General features: G+C 49.1%; 1 protein-coding gene across 7 annotated transcripts in view; it reads left to right on the forward strand.

Annotated features, from left to right (window-relative positions):
* ATXN7L1 (ataxin 7 like 1) overlaps window positions 1-18,726 on the forward strand; it is a gene marked incomplete at both ends in the record, with an annotated part of 240,775 nt that overhangs the window by 74,580 nt on the left and 147,469 nt on the right. For 6 of the 7 annotated variants that reach the window (XM_082846408.1, XM_082846405.1, XM_082846406.1 and 3 more), the window contains one exon: window positions 10,890-10,994. In XM_082846408.1, the coding sequence (XP_082702534.1) occupies window positions 10,890-10,994 (105 nt within the window). Of the gene's footprint in view, window positions 1-10,889; window positions 10,999-18,726 lie in introns of all 7 variants that reach the window. The other variant, XM_082846411.1, reaches the window with a different exon arrangement.

Below are 18,726 nucleotides of genomic sequence, written 5' to 3' on the forward strand. Positions count from 1 at the left end.
TTCCTTTGTAACATGGGTGTGGCGTCCTCCCCTTCTTCCCCTCTTCCTCACCCATTCTTCTCCTGTTCACTCCCTGATGGACCATTCATTGTAACTGAGGAGCTGCAAGGGAACTAAGGGACCAGTTAGCCTACCCTCCAGACTCAGCTTGCCACAAGAAAGTGGAGCATCTCATATGAAAAGAGATGTTTTCATTGATTTCCCTTGACCCATTTAAGTTGTTCTCAATAGCACCGTTCTGTTCAGTCTGGAAATTCTCTTTGACCGAACCCACTGCCTTGTTCCCTGAAACATGGCACCTACCTCCACGTCACAGAGGTCTCTCTTGGGTGGAAGTGGAAAGAGGAAAGGCATCACAGACTGCGCCCGGGGACCCAACCTGGACCCTGGAGATGCCCCTGGATGGAGGTGGGAGGAGTCACCCCCAAATCAGCAGGAAACTGTCCTCACATAGACAAGCTCTTAAACTTCTCTGGCCAGGGAGGCTCAGGGGAGGAAAAGCCTGTTCCAAAGAAACAAAGCAAAGCCCACTGAAGAAGCACTGTGGAGAAATGCCCAGGGAGGCCTCCTGGGTTTATGAAAACAAATATTATCTCAACTATAGTTCTCAGGTGGATGGTAATGCAGACATAAAGATTTAAGTGAGCATTTAAGATTCTAAGTTACCCAGGCAGGAGAGCCTGGGAAGGAAGGGAGCCTGTGATGACGTGTGACCTTTCCAAAGCATCGTAGACCCCTCCACTTGTCTACTCTTCTAAGTGTCACAAGGCAGGAAAGCCCAGGAAGGGACTAGAACTTCCCCCAATATGTTGATGCTTCTCTTCTCTCTCTAACTGAATCAGAGTGAACTAAACAGTCTGTACTTCCAGGCCCTTGTTGAACGTGCTGTACCCATCCTGTCCCCTACACAGAATTTCTCCCTGGCGGGGCCAGGGCACAGGGGCCAACTTGGTGAGGGGCAAACGGGGGTGTCCTGTCCACGCAGCTCATCTCTAAGCCCAAGCAACCTTTGCCGTAAGAAGTGCTTTAGCCAGGTTACCTCCTTGGCACTCAGCATCCCGCCGAAGTGCTTACGTGTTCCTCATCTGTTCTGCTGGCCAGAGGTGGGGATGTCAGGCCAGAAGCCACCAGCCCGCCAGGCTGGAATGATGGTCAGGGATGTGTCTGCTGGACAGGGGAGGAGCCTAGGTGTCCCTGCAGGTGCTTGAGAGAGAGAGCTGGGGCTGGGTTGACACCCCGGCAATATTTTTAGGGGCAGTTTGTTGGCATTGTTGCCTAAGCCAGACATAGGCAAAGGGGAGCCCTTTACAGAATGGTTCTCTTGGCTACCAGGGTCATCACTGCCCAGCAGCCGGTCAGATCCTCTGTCGGGTTGAGCTGAGATGCCTCAGTGTGCCTTGGGCTCAGCCTGGCTGCTATGCTGGTCCAGAGCTGAAACAGGAAGGGGTGGGAGGAGTCTGGATCTTCCAGGCCCGCATCACCCACCGTCCTGATGTACAAGACCCATTGCAGCCCCAGGGTGAGGAAATAGAAAATGGGACCAGAGGAAGTATCCAGGAAGCCCCCCTAAGCCCACCCCAAGCACTGGCTCTGGGTTGGGTGGGGCAGGGGGTGGGAGTAGCTATGTTTGCCGGGGAGGAAGGAGCCAGCCTTCATGAGCCTGGCATGCTGGGGTCAGGAATCCACCACGGGTGCGTGACAGTGGCCGCCCGCGCACACCTCCTTCGTAGCTTCACGTAGCACTTGTCTTCCAAGGAGCTCCCACCCAGAATGAACAGACAGATATAATCATTGACCTTGTGATCTTAGTTAGCAACATAGATATTAGGGCAATTCATTGTCATCTACAACTTGCCCCTTTAACAGAAGAGAAAATGAAAGAATGTGGGAAATAAATCAACTTCTTGGGAACTTCAGCCTAGTTAGCTTATTAACATCTATTAAGGGGCCACCATGCGCCAGACTGATTGGCTGTGGACATGTTAAGGGTATTAAGTCATGATTCCTGTCTTCAGGAAGATCCCAGTGTGGTGAGAGGGGTGTAAACCGGTGACTCCAGTGCAGCCCTAAGAAAGCTCTCGTCACAAAGCCGAGGGTGGGCAGGGAGGGAGGGGAGGAAGGAGATCCCACCTCCTCTCTGGGCTTCTGAAAAGGCGGCTTCCCAGAGGGTTGACTGGTGAGTTGGGGAGGCAGAAGCTCATAGATAATAACATGCTGTATTTTTTACATCCTTCCCGTGTGCCAGCCCCTTCACAAACGTGTCGTTTCATCCCGGATGAGAAAACAGAAGCTTAGAGGGGGTTATGGTGCCAACGGACAGAGGCAGGATTTGAACTCGAGGCTGCCTGAGTCCAGAGCCCAGCTCTCAGACGCTGCATTTTTCAAGGCCCACCTCTCATAGTTTTTGTTCTCAACTCCGGGCTCCGATCACCTCCAGGTCCAGCCGTCCCAGTCTCTCTTCCTTCCTTGTGCTGCGGGCTGTGAGAGGGGGAGAGGCTGATGACTACATTTTGTTCTTTTTGAATTTTCCTTGAGGGGAGTTCAGCATTCTGCTAGGGGAATGGGAGGTGTCAGGTCTGAGGTCGTTGCTTTGAAGACCCCAAATTATTTTGTTCTGTGACTTTAAGGGGAGTTGAGGGACACCTAGAATCACGCCATCAGAGCAAAGGAGAAAGGTCCCCCCCACCCTACCTCATGCTTTCCATTTGACATAAGTGATTAAAATAGAGCTGAAAATTCCACGAGCAGAGAGAAAAGATACATTAATAAAAAACTGTATAATGAGTGTATTAAGATTAATGGGAGAAAGGAAGGCCTCTAGGACCAGCCTCTCCCAGTGTGAAAGGTGCTTCTACTGAGTGGCAGCCGTGTCCGGATGTGAATCCATGCTTGGAGGCAGCCATGTGTGTCCTTGAACCACGGTTACTGTTCTTCCCAGTAATCTCCTGTCTGAGTTTATGTAAGTGGAAGCCCTCACATCAAAGCCACTGCCTGCCCAGCTCATCCTTTTGGTAGTTTTCCAAGGAAGTCCAGTGGCACCCGCTCTCCAGCCATCATCACAGCGTTGTCACATCCGTAGGTCCACCAAGGTCTGTGGATCCGTTACCCACCACGGGCAGAGGCTCACATTTACCTTCCTGGAGACGGCTCGGTGTGTTGAAATCACATAATCTCAATGTTTGTCATTACCTTGTTTTTTTAGGGTCCATTCAGAAGGGAAGCCTAATTTTAAAAGTATATGAAACCATTGTTATACTAGAGGCATATGCTACCTTGACATTTTCATAATTCCTGTAGCAACCAGGGTGGTTTCACAACCCCAGAAAAGACTTTGGGGGAAACTTGAGTCTGTTTTCTGGGGCTTTTTTGTTTTTCTTCCAAGAAGCTAACATTCAAAGTTGTCTGCTTTGCTGTCTTCCTTTTCCCGCTGCTGGATCTTCTGATCTTCTGTAGTGAGCACAGGCATCACGGATTGCTGATAAGCTGTCCCCCAGCCTTCAAAGCTAGTCTGCTTCTAGCTGCTTCTCTGTGCAGCCTGTGCTTGACTTGGCATTCCCATTTGCAAAGGGAAGGAATCACTCTTCCTTAAGTTTTTCATCTTTCGAGCTCTCACCAGTTGTTTCTTCGTAAATGCCCAAGTCTTGAGCTTTGGAAGGTGTCCAGGGGCAAATGCAAAAGTGCACAGAATCTAGTGTGATCCTGAAGCCACAAAACCAGCTGTCTTCCCATCTTAGAAACGAGTCCTGTACAAATAGCAAATTGGATATGTCACCCTGCCTGTTCCTTTACTTCAGCCGTTTTCTCGAAGTGAATACTGGATATAAAGGAAAGTTAATACGCTCACGACTCTCCTTGTCGGAAGTGTTCCCCTCTGAAAGCTGTTTATAAAATGCTGCTCCCATTCTGCCAATTTCTTTTTCAGCGTTGACTTAAGAAGCAGGTTATCAACTACACCAGGAAATCAGAGTTATTATTCTTTTTTTAAAAAATAAATTTATATATTTATTTATTGTTTATTTTTGGCTGCGTTGGGTCTTCGTTGCTGTGCGCGGACTCTCTCTAGTTGCGGCGAGTGGAGGCTACTCTTCGTTGTGGTGTGTGGGCTTCTCATCGTCGTGGCTTCTTTTGTTGCGGAGCACGGGCTCTAGGAGCACGGGCTTCAGTAGTTGTGGCACGCGGGCTCAGTAGTTGTGGCGCATGGACTTAGTTGCTCTGTGGCATCTAAGGGATCTTCCCAGACCAGGGCTCGAACCTGTGTCCCCTGCATTGGCAGGCAGATTCTTAACCACTGCGCCACCAGGGAAGTCCCACAGAGTTATTATTTTACCTTCGTAGGAACCATTCTGGTGTCCTAAACTTTCTCTTCTTCCACCCCAGCTGGGTTCTGTCCCCTCCATCCCTCCTCTGCCATCTGAGAGAGGAGAGGGGCAGAGGGATGTGGGAGGGAGGTGTTCAGGGGAGTTGAAGCTGTGAGAGCCAGACTAGCCCTGTGGGAACCTAAGTGCTATGGGGAGGCAGGCCTAGGATGCCAGACGAAGTCGAAAACATGAATGCCATTGATGACTGACTCTGCTGCAGATGAGACTTCCACCAGAAGTAAAGGAAGAGAAGAAGTAAAGAACTGCCTGCTTTAAACAGAGGCACTGAGAATAACCTGTGTGCGATCCACGTATGAGGAGCATTAATTTAATACTCTGAGCCTAATGTGTGAATAATCTCCATGAATAGCCCTTAAAGAGTAAGCATTAAGTTGGCAGACGTTGAAGAGAACTTCATGCTCCACTCCAACATCCCCACTCCCCCTCCCGCAGGACCATTCTCACCACCAGAGCTGGACAAGTGGCAGCTTTTTGTGCTCATCTGATACAGAAAGTGATCAATATGTTTACCTGGCTCTGTTGTGCGTATGTTTCGGGGTTAATGATCAATATCATTACTATAATTTTATATTAACATAGTGATTTCCTCCCAAGTGCACAGAAGCCTTTCTGCATCCAGTGTGGTAGATGACAGATATAATTTTCTCCATTTCTAGAACTAAGGAAATTGATCCAGGGAGGAGTGATGGTGGGTGCTAGTCAGTGGTGTGCTGGTAAATATTTTCACAGCTAGCTCTCCAAGAGAAGCAGCCCTGGTTTGTAGTGGATGCTGATTGCCATGGTGTAAATACTCCCACCTTGGCTGATTCAGGCTACCGACATGCCTCACTGAATGCAGAGTTAGGAAGAGATACAATCAGCTCCTGTGAGCTGGCACGGCACTCTCCAGAATATAATTGGCACAAATTCATGGCTTCAGACACCCAGGTGACTCCTAAGGACCAGCTCCAACCTCTGTAAATGCCCAGTTAACTCTCAGGCTCAGCTCAGCCTCTAACTCAGTGGATTGCCTTGAAGAGTGTTTTCCACACTTTGAGTTGTGACCCATTAAAGGGTCAAGAAGTTAATTTCAAGATCTTAGTGAGCTGGGCTTCCCTGGTGGCGCAGTGGTTAAGAATCCGCCTGCCAACGCAGGGGACACGGGTTCAAGCCCTAGTCCGGGAAGATCCCACACGCCGCAGAGCAACGAAGCCCGTGCGCCACAACTACCGAGCCTGCGCTCCAGAGCCTGTGCTCTGCAACAAGAGAAGCCACCGCAATGAGAAGCCCGCGCACCGCGGCGAAGAGTAGCCACAACTAGAGAAAGCCCACACATGGCAACAAAGACCCAACGTGGCCAAAAATAAATAAATAATAATAAAATTTTTAAAAAAAAGATCTCAGTGAGCATTTTTTTCAGTGAAATAGAACAGAATAAAATAAAAAGAAATGAGTAGACCAGAACATATCAGAGTGTAATGTACATGTTCCAACGAGAGATGATGGATAGATGGATGAGTGGATAGATAGGTAGATAGGTAGATACATAGATAGATAGATAAAATAGGTGTGTATTTGCGTCTAGTGAGTTGGGATTAAAAAGAACAAAAACAAAAAATACTGACCTAGAAGCAAGAGTATCTCTGTTTCCCCATCTGCAAAATGGAGCTATGGAGCTTGCTCTCACCTTTCCCATAATCAGGCAAGGAGGATGACTAAGGTCACCTCTGTGACAGTGCTGTGGTGGTACTACCTGATCTATCTGATCAACAGTTGATTCATTTGCAGGGGCAAAATGGGGCAAAACAGACAGGCGTGGCTTTGTCTGTTTGGGAGATGGATGAACACTGTGATGGGCACAGTCCCATCACCTTTATGCACGTTTTCTCGGGGCCTGACCACAGCCTAGAGAGTGTCCTCCCAGTGGCCCTCAGCCCTCATCTGTCCACACAGTGCGCGATGGTGTACTTGCACACACAGGACATTCTGCAGGTTGGAGGGAACGCTGAGGTTCCCCAGGAGGCTGGCTGTGAGTGGTTACGCAGGAGAGTCAAAGAATGTGCTGGCTGGAGCAACTCTCCCACTGGAATGAGGACAAGTTAGTTTTGAAAAATAGGGGAGAAGACCTTGTTTAAAGCTTTTTCCACACGTTCTTCCGAATCCCTGGAGGAAGAAAATACAAAGCCAGGCAGCTTTTATGAGCCTTCACAGCAACCCCATGAGGCAAGAACCGTGAGCCCCGTTTTGTGGAAGGGGAAACTGACACTCAGAAAGGTTAGGCACCTGCCCTGAAGTTGCACAGCAAAGGACACTGCGCTCTAAATCCCTCCTTCTGACCCCAGGCCTGTGCAAACGCCAGCGGCTCCTTCAGAGCCCATTAGTCATGCACGGAAGCGTTCCAGACTGGTTTCTTCATCTTTGAAATGAGATCTTGCTCTTATGAAACACGTGGCCTTTTGCTGAGATGGGAGTGTGGGCTGTAGAGTAGGAATCTCATCCTACTTTAAAGATCACTGCCTTGGGATCTCTTACCTTTGTTTCCTTGCCTGGAAAGTGGGATGATAGCAACTTTGTGGGTTAGTTATGAGCATTAACTAAGATAATGTAATGAGATAACAAAGTCTAGAAGGATATATATTAACATGCCAACAGTGGTTATCCCGAGGTGGTGTCATCACAGGTGGTTTCACTTTTCCCTTTTCTTCCCATCTTCGTTCAGTGGTGCACCAGTAAATGTTTAACAACGCGGCTTTCCAAAGAAAAGAGAAGATTTGTAGTGCCCATTTCCGTGGTATAAATACTCTCACCAGGGCTTCCCTGGTGGCGCAGTGGTTGAGAGTCCGCCTGCCAATGCAGGGGACACGGGTTCGTGCCCCGGTCTGGGAAGATCCTACATGCCGCAGAGCGGCTGGGCCCGTGAGCCATGGCCGCTGATCCTGCACATCCGGAAGCCTGTGCTCTGCAACGGGAGAGGCCACAACAGTGAGAGGCCCGCGTACCGCCAAAAAAAAAAAAAAAAAAAAAAAAAATACTCTCACCAGGGCTGATTTCAAGTTACCACCTTGATCTCACTGAACAAGTTGGGAGACTTGCACAGTTGGCTCTCGAAAGCTGGTACAAGCCCACGTCAACACACCCCTGTTTTAAACTGTGAGCTGCCAGCTCTATTTGGGTGGTAAATTGAGAGAGAGAGAGAGAGGGAGAATTAATAATAGGATGCCTAGCATGATGCCAGACATAGTAGTTTCCAGTTCTCCCCGGCCTTCCTTCCTCATCCCCAAGCAGACACACAGGGACCGAGATGGCCTGGCCCCGCGACGTGGTGGTTCTGAGAAGCCAGGTGTCCTTATCTCGCTCCACATCTGCCAGGCTCTCCCAGAGCCTGGGCAGCCTGTCGAGGAGATTCTAAGGCCTGATCACCAAGGAATAATCAAGTAGGCCAGCAGGTCCTCTCAGTTTCCACAGGAGACACGCTCTGAGCAGACGTGTGCATGGTTGAAACTGCCCTGGAGGAAACCAAGGAGAGTCCCAGTGGAGTGAAGGGCCTAGAGGAGGACACCCCCAGGGTGGCAAGTCTCTGACCAGCCTAACCTTCACCTTCAACTCTCGACCTAGAGGTGCGTGTAGGGGGTGGGGTCTACAGGTTCCTGGAGGAATCCTGAAACGGGACAGCAGCTGGAGGCCTGACAGGCCTTGGGCATATCATCAGGCGCGCACGACAAAGGTGCAGAGGTGTGTTCCACACCCACAGCTCTCAGCCTCCCATACTCCGCACAGCTTCTGGTGCAGAGTAGGTGCTCATGAAAATTTTGTGGATGCGCTTTTTTGTTTTTTTAATTAATGCATTTCTTTCATGCCTTTTTAGCCTGATCTATTGCAGAAAGGCTGGAAGGCAGCTCAGGAAATGCTGTTGAATAAATAAATGTCTTAGCCCTTGCCAGTTCCTGGTTTCACATGTTCCTGGATAGAAAATGTGACTAAATCTAAATGAGATGCAAAGTGTTAATAAAGATTGCCAGTGATTTTTTTTTTAATTTCTTCTGGCTTTTCTGTATTTTTCATATGTATCCTCAAAGAACATGGATCACTTTTGTTATTAAAAAAAAGACTATATATTATAAAAATAATCTGTAAATAAAATGTAAAGCAGGAGTGGTGTCAGCAATGTGGGACCGGGTGCATCCTCTGTGCGCTGGGAGGCTCTGAAGCAAGGGCCCCGGACATGCTGGGTGGGCCCGGCCTGGGCCTCCCCACGCCGCAGGCCTTTGTAACAGCTGGGTTCTCTCTCAGGCCTCCTCGTTCCACAGGCCTCCGCCTACCAGGCACTGACTAATAACGCTCCCCTCCGGTAATGTCTTAGTCAGAGTGGAAACAGAGGCGAGTCCTAGAGGGGAAATGATGGGCTGCGACCAGAGCCACAGATGATGCAGAGGCTCAGTGCGCCTGTGCCCCGGTCTGGTCCGCATCCCGCCGCAGGTGTGCGGGTTCCTCGCACATGGAGGGGACCCAGCAATGGGGGCCCTTCTCACCCTTCCAGTCCAGCCTCCTCTGGGGTGGGGGTCTTGGCTCCCGGCCGCGTGACAAGTGGGTCGGTTCCATTTCCCTCTAAGCATCGGGGCTGCACTGGAAGCCTGTGTTGGCTTATAAATGAGCCGTGCCTGAATCAGAAGGAACTTGGCTTCCCTGTGGCCTCGCCCTGCAGCTGGGAGAACCATCGTGCGCCCGGTGGTTTTCAGTAAAGACACAGGTTGAGTCTAAAAAACGAGGGCATGGGGGGGCTGGGGAGAGGAAGCTCAGCTCTGCGATGCAAAGACTTTCATGCAGAACGTGTCTTTTATTTCCTCTGTCCGCCCTGCTCTCAGTGGCCCTGGAGCCAGTCAGCTAAGGAGAGGCTGGCAGAGTGCCCCCCACCCCACGGTGGGCGAGGAGGTATGACTGTCGAATCCTCCAAGCTGACCCCCTGCACACACACAGCTTTCTTGAGACACAAGTCACATACACAATTCACCCGTTTAAAGCATGCTGTTCAGTGGTTTGTAGTGTGTTCACAGCGTTGTGCAGCCGTCACCACTATCAATCTTAGAACATTATTATCACCCCCAAAGAAACCCGTAGCCTTTAGCAACTGTCCGACAGTTCCCTCCAGGGCCCCCCCGCAGCCCAAGGCAAGCACTAATCTGCTTTCTGTCTCTCTAGTTTTGCCTGTTCTGGACAGTTCATGTAAATGGAATCATATAATACGTGGGCCTTGGCTCCTTTCACTTAGCGTATGTTTCCAAGGTTCATCCATGTTGTAGCAGGTATCAGTACTTCACTCCTTTTTATGGCCAAATAATATCCCGTTGTATGGATAGATCACATTTCATTTATTTGTTCAGCAGTTGATGGGTATCTGGGTTGCTTCTACCCTTGGGCTGTTAGGAATAATGCTACGGTGAACACGCGTGGGCAGGTTTTTGTGGGGACCTATGTGATTGTGTCTCGTAGGCCACATAACTGATCTTCTAACAGTGTCCATCTGACTCTGTCACTTCTTTGCTTAAAAACCTTCAGTAGCTTCCCCCACTGATCTTAAAGTCAGGTTCAGAATCTCTACCTTGGTCCACAAGGCTTCCACCTTCTGGGCTCCCCCCTTGTTCTGTTCCAGCCAAGAGGTTCTGCTGACACACAGAATCTCCTTCCTCGGCAGACCTGGAACTTTCCTCTCCCTCCCCTAGCCTTTTCTCTCTCTGACCCCTCCTCAGGGAAGCCTCTCCAATGCCTCAGACAAGGTTAGGTCTACCTGCCACACCCTCTCATGGGACCCTGTACATCTCCTCCTTAGGAGGTACCACTGTTACAACCAAGTGATGACTTGTGTGATTCGGTTAATTCTTCTCTTTTCTGCGCCAGCAGAGCAGGGCATTCGTTCTTGTTCACCAGTTATCCCTGGAACCCAGCATGGTCGGTACCCGGCACACTTAGGCACTCGGGAAATCTTTGCCACATAAAGAATGCGTAATGATGGCGGCCGACAAGCCACTTGTCTGGACACTTCCTTTTACCCTGGAGTCTCCCACAGGTGATGGGGAGCCCAGGCAGCTGCCGAGACCAGGATGACTCCTCTGTCTCTCCAGGCTTTCTCGCCCCGTCACTCACCTGGGAGGGCTCTGCCTACGCTGAAATGGGTTTGGAGGAGCGCCCCCATCCTAAAATGACTAGAGCCTCGTTGGGCCCAGCTAACCCAAGGGCCCTCTTTCAGAACAGGGTCACTCCCCATAGCATGTGATTCCAGGCAGCCCAACCTCGCTGACCAAACCAACAGGGGTAGCCGTCTGTTTGCAAGGAAAATAAGGAGGGGTTCTCTGAGGCACGGGCTTCCCTGAGAGTAGGGAGCTGCATTAGGAGAAACTGCTTTCCCTTTCGTAAAGATGATTGCTTTCTGCGCGTCTTGTTTGAAAAACTGTCCTCGAGGAAATGCCAAGAAGAAACCGTCCACCTTCTGAGACTTGGTTGCTTTTTCAAAACAACCTGTTTTCCTTTCCCCCACAGATATGCACTTGTTTGGCCACTACCCAGCACACGACGACTTCTACCTCGTGGTGTGCAGTGCCTGTAACCAGGTCGTCAAGCCGCAGGTCTTCCAGTCCCACTGCGGTAAGTGGACTCCTGCACCGGCCAGTGTCCGACATCAGGGAGGAACCGTCCCCTGTGGTCTGGCCCTGGGTCTGTCTTAGCCCAAGGCCATGGGTGAATTCCTCCTGGGGCTCTACCTCTGCTCCCAGGCTGCCTGTCTTAGAAGCTGCAGTCCTTCTGCCCACACACTCAGTCCTGCCGGGACACCAGAGAGAAAGCCTCTCATTGTTTAGGTAGATGGGTGGTGGCCTCTGCAGATGACGAAGGGCAGGGGCAGTGGTGGCTCGAGCAGTCCCTCCTGCAGCCTCGCAACCTGACATTGGGTCCCCCTGAGAGAGGGCACGGCAGAGTCTCCCTGTATGGACACACAGGAGGGTTGGGTCCCGTGTGGGACCACTGGGCTGCTGCCCCCCGAGAAATGCATGTAGCAAAGCCACAGGTTCAGATTCTCCTCTTCCAAGAATCATCCTTGTTAAAAAAAAAAAAGCCAGGCCTGTTTGGGAACTCACTTTCCCTTTGTATCTTTACATCCTTGAAGTGAGAAATTCCCTTCAGCTGTTCCGCAGCAAATGCTGGTCTCCTTCAGTGCAGGTGCTGTGTGGACTTACAACAGATAACCTCCACGAGGCTGCTCCCCTATAGCAAATAAACAGCTACTGATCTGAGACAGGAAGTGACTTAACCTCTCTGAGTGGAGGTTTCCTGTCTTCACACGGGGTGTTGGACCAGCCAATTTCCAAAGTTGTCATATGCTCTGAGTTCCAGAGCAGTAGTTCCCAGTCTTTTGGTTTAAACTCTTCTCCTTTTTTGTTGAACGTAAAATCCAAATGCCCTTCTTTACTGTTAAATTTCAAAGTACATTAAATATTGTGCCTAAAAAAAAAACAAAGCAATTATAATATCAAATACGCCTTTGCAAATTACACGCTTCCCCTTTCTCACACTCAGGATTTCTTATTTTACCCCAGCCCTGCAGTTATCACCATCCTGTAATAAACAGGTATGAAATAAAAGGAGATGGGCTTATCTAAGCTCTCTAGTAAATGTATTTGGGACTACAGAATAGTTTTATATATCCTAATATCACTTATGAATATGTATATACGTATATGTCATTTACATAGCTGCATATATATGTAGAACCTGCGTCTGTGTGTAAACTCTAGGTGTGTTTTGTGTTTATAATACATAGAGAATCCAGGCTTCTGAGACTCTCTGACCTGCACAGGCATAGAGGCTCCTAGAAAGTGCCGTACAAAGAGCTCTGTTGAGAGGCCAGGTCTCCTGCCCCTCCTGGCAGCCAGCTCTGTGACTTGGGGCTACTTGCTACATGTCTCAGTGTTTGGTTTCCTCGTTTCTTCCACAAGAGGTGACTTCCGCGGGCGCTTCCAGCTCTTACATTTTCGTTTCTGGCAGAATGAGCATGACACAGGAGCAGGTCGTGCGCTGGGCACGAGCTGATCTTCTTGCTTGAGGCTCTGTAGCTATGACCCTTCCTTCTCCCCGGAGGAGAGAAAAGGTCAAGCCTCTCCCAGGGAGGCTGTCAGAGGCCCGGCGGTGGTGCTACCAGCTGGGGTGACAGGAGAGGGAGTCAAGAGCAGAGCAGTGGCAGGAAGATCCCACCCAACTGCTGGGTCAGCGGGGGACTGTGGAAGCTCCGCGGCCCCTGCTTCTGTTTGTCTCATGAAGATGCCAAAAGGGATCGTCATTCATTCATTCATGGGATGTGCTGCTGTTCTGGGCACTGGGGCGCAGCAGTGAACAAGACAGACAGAAATCCCATAAGCCGTCACAACCTCCTCTGGGAACTTAATTCTCTGGCAGGGTCTCTGACGGCAAGAACCTAAAAGGGACCTGGGACCCCAGTGTGCCCTGCAGAATTCCGCCCAAGGCAAGGCCTCATCTAGCCAGCGAAGGAGGCCTCTGGGGCTCGGCCGGGCTGAGACACGTGCCTCCCTCTGTCCTAGGCCTTTTGGTGCCAGAGCAAGTTGAGCTTAGGGGGAGAGCCAGGGGGTTTGTGGCCACCTCCTGAACAGTGGCAGTAAATTAGTTTGGGGGTTTGGGGTCACCGATCTCATCCCCTGAAGCCTCGTCTCCATTGAGCTTCTTGCTGAATCAGCTGACAAGCAGCGATGGGGGTGTGGCCACATCTCAGCAGACGAAGGCCCCTAAGCCTCCCTCGTCTTTCGGGTGCGCAGCCCGCATTTATCAAGGGCAGGAGAACACGAGGCAGAGCTCAGAACGAGAGCAACACTCCGGGAACAGTGAGGATTTCTTAGTTGCCCTAAAAATTCCTCCTATAGTGTCATAGTATTTCCTTTTTTGCTCTTTCACCTCCTATGACTAGCCTCGCTGTAATCAGCAAGTTAACGAGAATGGCACTGTGCTAAGTGCTGGGCACCATGCTCTATGCTTTCTTTATCTTTGAACATGTAATCCTGACCCTCTCAACACCCCCATGAAGTAGGTACCAGTGTTACCCCCATTTTGAACTTGAGGCAGCTAAGGCTTAGGAGCACCTTGCCCAGGGTTGCAAAGCTAAGCAGGTGTGAAGCCTGATTCTGAACGCAGGCTGCATCGCTCCAGAGAGAGGGAGGTGCGTGCCCCGCCTGCTTGCCTAGCCATTGTCCCTCACTGCCTCCCAGCGTGGGTCACATGCCCTTCTTGTCCCAGCCCAAACTCAAAGGCCTGACCCACTTGCCTTCCAGGTAACACATCATAGTACAGGGTTTCAAACTCGATCTTGTTAGCAGCAGAGCTTTCTCTCACACGGAGTCTCATCTGTAGAACCCAAATACGGATATAGATACACAGCAGAGCCAGAGAGGTTGAAATTGGGGTCCCTGGCCTACTCCTGGCCTCTCAACCCGCCAGGGCTCCGCAGAACAGCATCTGAAGTTTTAAAGTGGAGAGAACGTGGGCTTTGGAGGCAGGCAAAGCAGTTCACATGACTCCCTCATTAACTGCGTGATCTCAGGCAGGTAGCCTCCTGTCTCTCCACCTGGTCCATAAGATCGGTGCGCTGCCTGCCTCGGGGGAGTTGTTGGTGCGGAAGGACTGGCCAGAGGCGCCTTCCTGCAGGCACACCCAGAGCGCGCGTTCATTCCTCTTCTCCCCGTGCCATCTCCCCATGGCCAGCAGCTGGACACGATTCATCCCTCTTCATATCCATAGAACTCTGTTCTCCAATGCCTCCCACCTTCTGCCGCGCACTTATCTGTGGACTGTCTCAGCACATCCACCAGCTTCTAGGATCCTCTCAGGACTAGGGATGTACCTTTCCAGCTCTGTATTCCCAGCACCTAGAAATGCGTTCATCCATCCCCGGCCGTGGCCCCGGGAAGCAGAGCTGAGGGTGCGGTGGGAGGGACGCAGCCCAGGGTCCAGCACACCTGGGGCCAGATCCCAGCTTGGGCTTGCCCAGCCCTCAGACCCTGGACTTGTCACCGTTTTAAATGACAGGGGACTGGACCTGTGTTCTCTTGCAAACTTGCTCGTTCTTAGCACCTGTGATTCAGCTCCTGATTTTAGGGCTCATATATCCAGAGAGATGGATGCATGGCAGCCTTCAAGATTTCAGTGACCTGGTTAAGTTAAATGAAAGAAGGGTGTGTGTGTGTGTGTGTGCGTGTGTGTGTAGGCAGTTGGTTCTGAGGACTTTGGAGGTTGACAAGTAATGTGAAACAGTGTAAGCCATTGTGGAAAAATCATGAATTTTGGAGTCAAACAGACCCAAGTTACTAGCTGTGAGACCTTGGGCTAATTACATGACCTTTCTGAGCCTCCTTTTCCTCTAGAATGAAGGCGATAGTTCCTGCCTTGCAGAGTTGCTATGAAGAACAGAGATAAAGTAGTTTCCTGGCACATAGTAAGGAAATAAAGAAAGGGTAGCTATTATTGTCAATAAAGTTTGGCTATTTTTTATTAAGTTGAATGTTTCTTATGAAAAATGGGAAAACCAATTCAGTCAAGTGCTTCCTGCCTTCGTTTCTCTCCCTGTCTCGGGGGATGTGTGTGCAGAGGTCAGCCCGCGGACTCTGGCCTGTGATTCATCTTCGGCTTCCCACACTCTTGAGGCAGGACTTGTTGGCCTGAAGATGATTACATTGCCAGGAGCTCTGAGGATCTGCCTTTTATGAGTATGGTTTACATTCACATGCGGCCCCAGTGTCAGCTTCTTTGGAAACACCATGAAGCTCCCAGTGTCTCTCTGGGGTCCCTGCCGAGGTCCATCTGGCCTTGGCCGCCTCCCCGTATGGGGGTCATGTGAAGCCCCGCTCCCAGCACTGTCTGCTTTCCTGTTGCTCCTGACTTTGTGCCCCAAGCTGGTGTCCGAGACGTAAAAAATAGGCATGCCCACTGCTCAGGAGACCCTCTGCTTGACGTAGGGGTAGGGGCTCCCTGCAGGCCATTTTCTGTGCCACCCTATCTGTGTGGGCCCCTTAGGTCTGTTTCCTCTGTACATGGGCCCTTTGGATACTTTTTAAACCTCTACCCAGGAGATCTAGGATTTTGAGGAATTGGTTTGTTTCTAAAGTCGCTTAGGTTAGTTGATGAGGTTATTTAGGCGTAGACAAGGGGAAAACAGAAAAAGCCTTGCCTTGGGCGTCCTGATCCCATTCGGCAGGCATCCCTGTCTCTCGTAGCTGTCCAGCCCAAGTTGTGCCTTGACGCACTGACACGATGTAGGAGCCTCATGGTTGGGAATAGCCTCCCTGGGGTCAGTCTGCCTAGATTCAAGTCCCAGCTCTTCCATTTATTAGCTGTGTGACCTTGGGCAGGTTACTTTGCCTCTCTGTGCTTCAGTCTCCTTATTCTTAAAATGGGATCGTAGTTTATCTCGTAAGATTGTTGTGATGATTAAAGGAACTCGCACGTGGGAAGTACTTAGCACAGTGGTAGAACAAAGTTTACTTTAGGAAAAAAAAAAGTTAAGCTATTGTTAACCAAGTGATAAGCTACAGAGATTTATAATGAAATCTCTTCCAGAGAATATTCACTTATGATTACCATGGAGTGTGAGGGTGACATTTGTGACTCCTCCTCTTGTGTCGATGCTGTGGGTCCCAACCTCAACCCAGAGAGAGTGGTATTGCCATATCTTCCGAAAAGAATCCTCTGTGTGTGGTGTGTGCATGTGTGTGTGGGGGGGAGCGGGGGCAGGGGGGTTCCCATCTGTGTCCACAAGCCTGTATGCAAGCTCAAAACTAGGAGGTGCAAGATAACCTGCAATGGAAACATATTTTTATTACTTTTAGTAGTTGCATACGTTTAATCAATTTGAAATATTATAAGTAAAGGGAAGAATAATAGGTAGATCCAAGCTGTGGTGTTGTAATTGGGTTGGGCATTTATGGAGTTGTATGATTTGCCTAAATGAAGGGAGTATGATTTTTTTTCTGTCCTTATCTCCTAATATATTTACATAATGAACTACCATGAAGAAGAGTTTCTCAGCGGCAGCACTGTTACCATTTGGGGCTGGATAATTCTGTTATGGGGGCGTCTTGTGCGTTGTAGGATGTCGAACAGCTTCCCTGTATTTTATCCACTGGATGTCAGTAGCAGCCCCCACCCCCAGTCATGACAGCGAAAACTGTCTCCAGGAATTGCCAGTGTCCCCTAGGTGACAAAATTGCCCCCAGTTGAAAACCACTGCCATAAAATATAACATCTCCATTTGTCCTATCATATTTTGTGCTTTTCCGTATTTAAGTTTTTCTCCACATTCAAGTGAGTGTGTGTGCACGGGTCATCAGGATAATTTCCCCATCACAGTCATATTCAAAGCATAAAACAAGATATGTTGCAGAAGTCCATAAAGTCTCAGTCCTCCCCACCTGAAAATCAAAAAAGGGGAAAAAATGGCAAAAGAAATAACCTATCCATATACACAGATCCTTCAGAATTTTTCAGCCACATTTGGTGCTTACCCTCCAAGCAGAGAACTATACAGCCCCACACCCCATCCATCAGACAGAGATAATCGTTGGATGTCACTGCTACTTAAATAATATACATGTTAGAACCAAAGAACCTAGTTGTCACTCAGTAGACAAGAGAGGATTAATTTTTGTCCCTCTCTCTCAGAGAGGGCTTTTTATTCCCTTTCCTGATTATATTTTTGAATGCCCTTCAAGTAGCTATTTTGCATGTTGATGGTGATGCAGTAGAATTTAATGAACTGTGAGCTGAAGCAGAGGGGCTGGGCTGCAAAATAAATGAGTGACAGCAACTGGCTGCTGGAGGTTGTTACCTCCAGCCCTCCCGTCCACATCCAGATGCCGATGCCGGGTGGGTACCCAGAGCTGCAGAGCCCAGCAGTGCCACACATGGAAGCCTCATTAACGAGGTTCCAAGGTTTCCTGCAATTGTTCTTTTTATTTCGTCTATCTCCGGGTGACCTCCAGTTGAGCAGGAAACAAACCATTTGTGCTTCTGAGCCCTAGAGAAAGTCCGTCCCTCCCAATGCCAGTGCCCCTGGGCTTCCCGGGTATCATCACCGGCTAATTATCCTGCCAGAACTTCCTTTCTGAAAGTGTAGATTGCCACAGAGCAGGGCTGGAGTTTTTGGTCAATTAAGTTGAATTCGTTTGTTGAGATTAAATTTCTGTTGTTGTTATTGTGGGTTGTCTTTTATGAGACTAGATTATTTATACCAGAGACGTATAAAATAATTAAAGTAAATTGGTCTCATCAAACATATTCTTTGTCAAGTCTGACAGTATTAACTAATAAGACTTGGCAAGAATGAGTGAATCTGTGCAAACTTGATTTTGTTAGTGGGATTCTTTTTTAACCTTAATTTGATGAATGGATCCCCGATCCAGAATTAACTCTTGGCTTGCTATATCTTTCGGGTTCCTTACGATCAGAAACAATGTCTGCTGTTCTTTCTTCTTATTTCATCTTTCCATTGTCCCTGGTAAAGTGCAGTCATACGAGAGATCCTAAGGAAATCCCTATAATAAGAAGACCCCTAAGGAAAAAAATCACGGACTAACAAATGGTTCTGCCTTAAATCAAGCATCACAACTGAAAGAATCTACAATAAAGTGGGACCACATTTTGCTCCACTTCACATGTTTGTATTTTGAACTTAGCGCTGCTCTAATTAGAATTAAAGGTGTGTCTAGAACATAGCAGGCTGACCTGGTCCCAAACCCTGGCTTTTCTTTTTTCTCTGCTAATGGCAGACAAAAATACCAAAGCCAACAATAAAGCTGACGTACTTATTGAGCACTTATATATGCTAAGATTTTTGTTATTTAATCCTATTGCTACCCTAAGGTGCTGTGGTCATAGTATTCTCATCTCACAGCCAAGGACAGGGAGACTCAGAGGATTTAGGAAATTTCTTCAAAATCAGGCTGATGTAAGTGGCAGAACCAAGGTTCCAATCTATGTCTGACTCTAGATCACTTTAACCACTGTACTGGTTCAATGTTTTGGCTCTCAAACTCCCTGCAGCAGTGTAACTACACTTCCATACAGAAAGGTTGTTTTGGTCCCCTGTAGGATGCTGGAGACTAAATGCAGTGCTTGGGGGCACCTGAGCTCCCTGTTTCTTTCTCATCTTTCTAACCTATGCCACTGATCTTGTCTGCTTGTTGGCTTAGGTAAAGAACTTGGGCACAATTTTGAGGGAATTCAGAAAGGAGGAATAAATCAGTTACAGTCCATGTTTTGAGAGCCACAGCATTTGCATAGACCTTTAAATATCAAAAAGTAAAAAGAAGCAAGCTTGCAGAAG

The sequence above is a fragment of the Leucopleurus acutus genome (genome assembly GCF_964270905.1).
Source record: "Leucopleurus acutus genome assembly, chromosome: 9".
In the NCBI taxonomy this organism is placed as follows: Eukaryota; Metazoa; Chordata; class Mammalia; order Artiodactyla; family Delphinidae; genus Leucopleurus; species Leucopleurus acutus.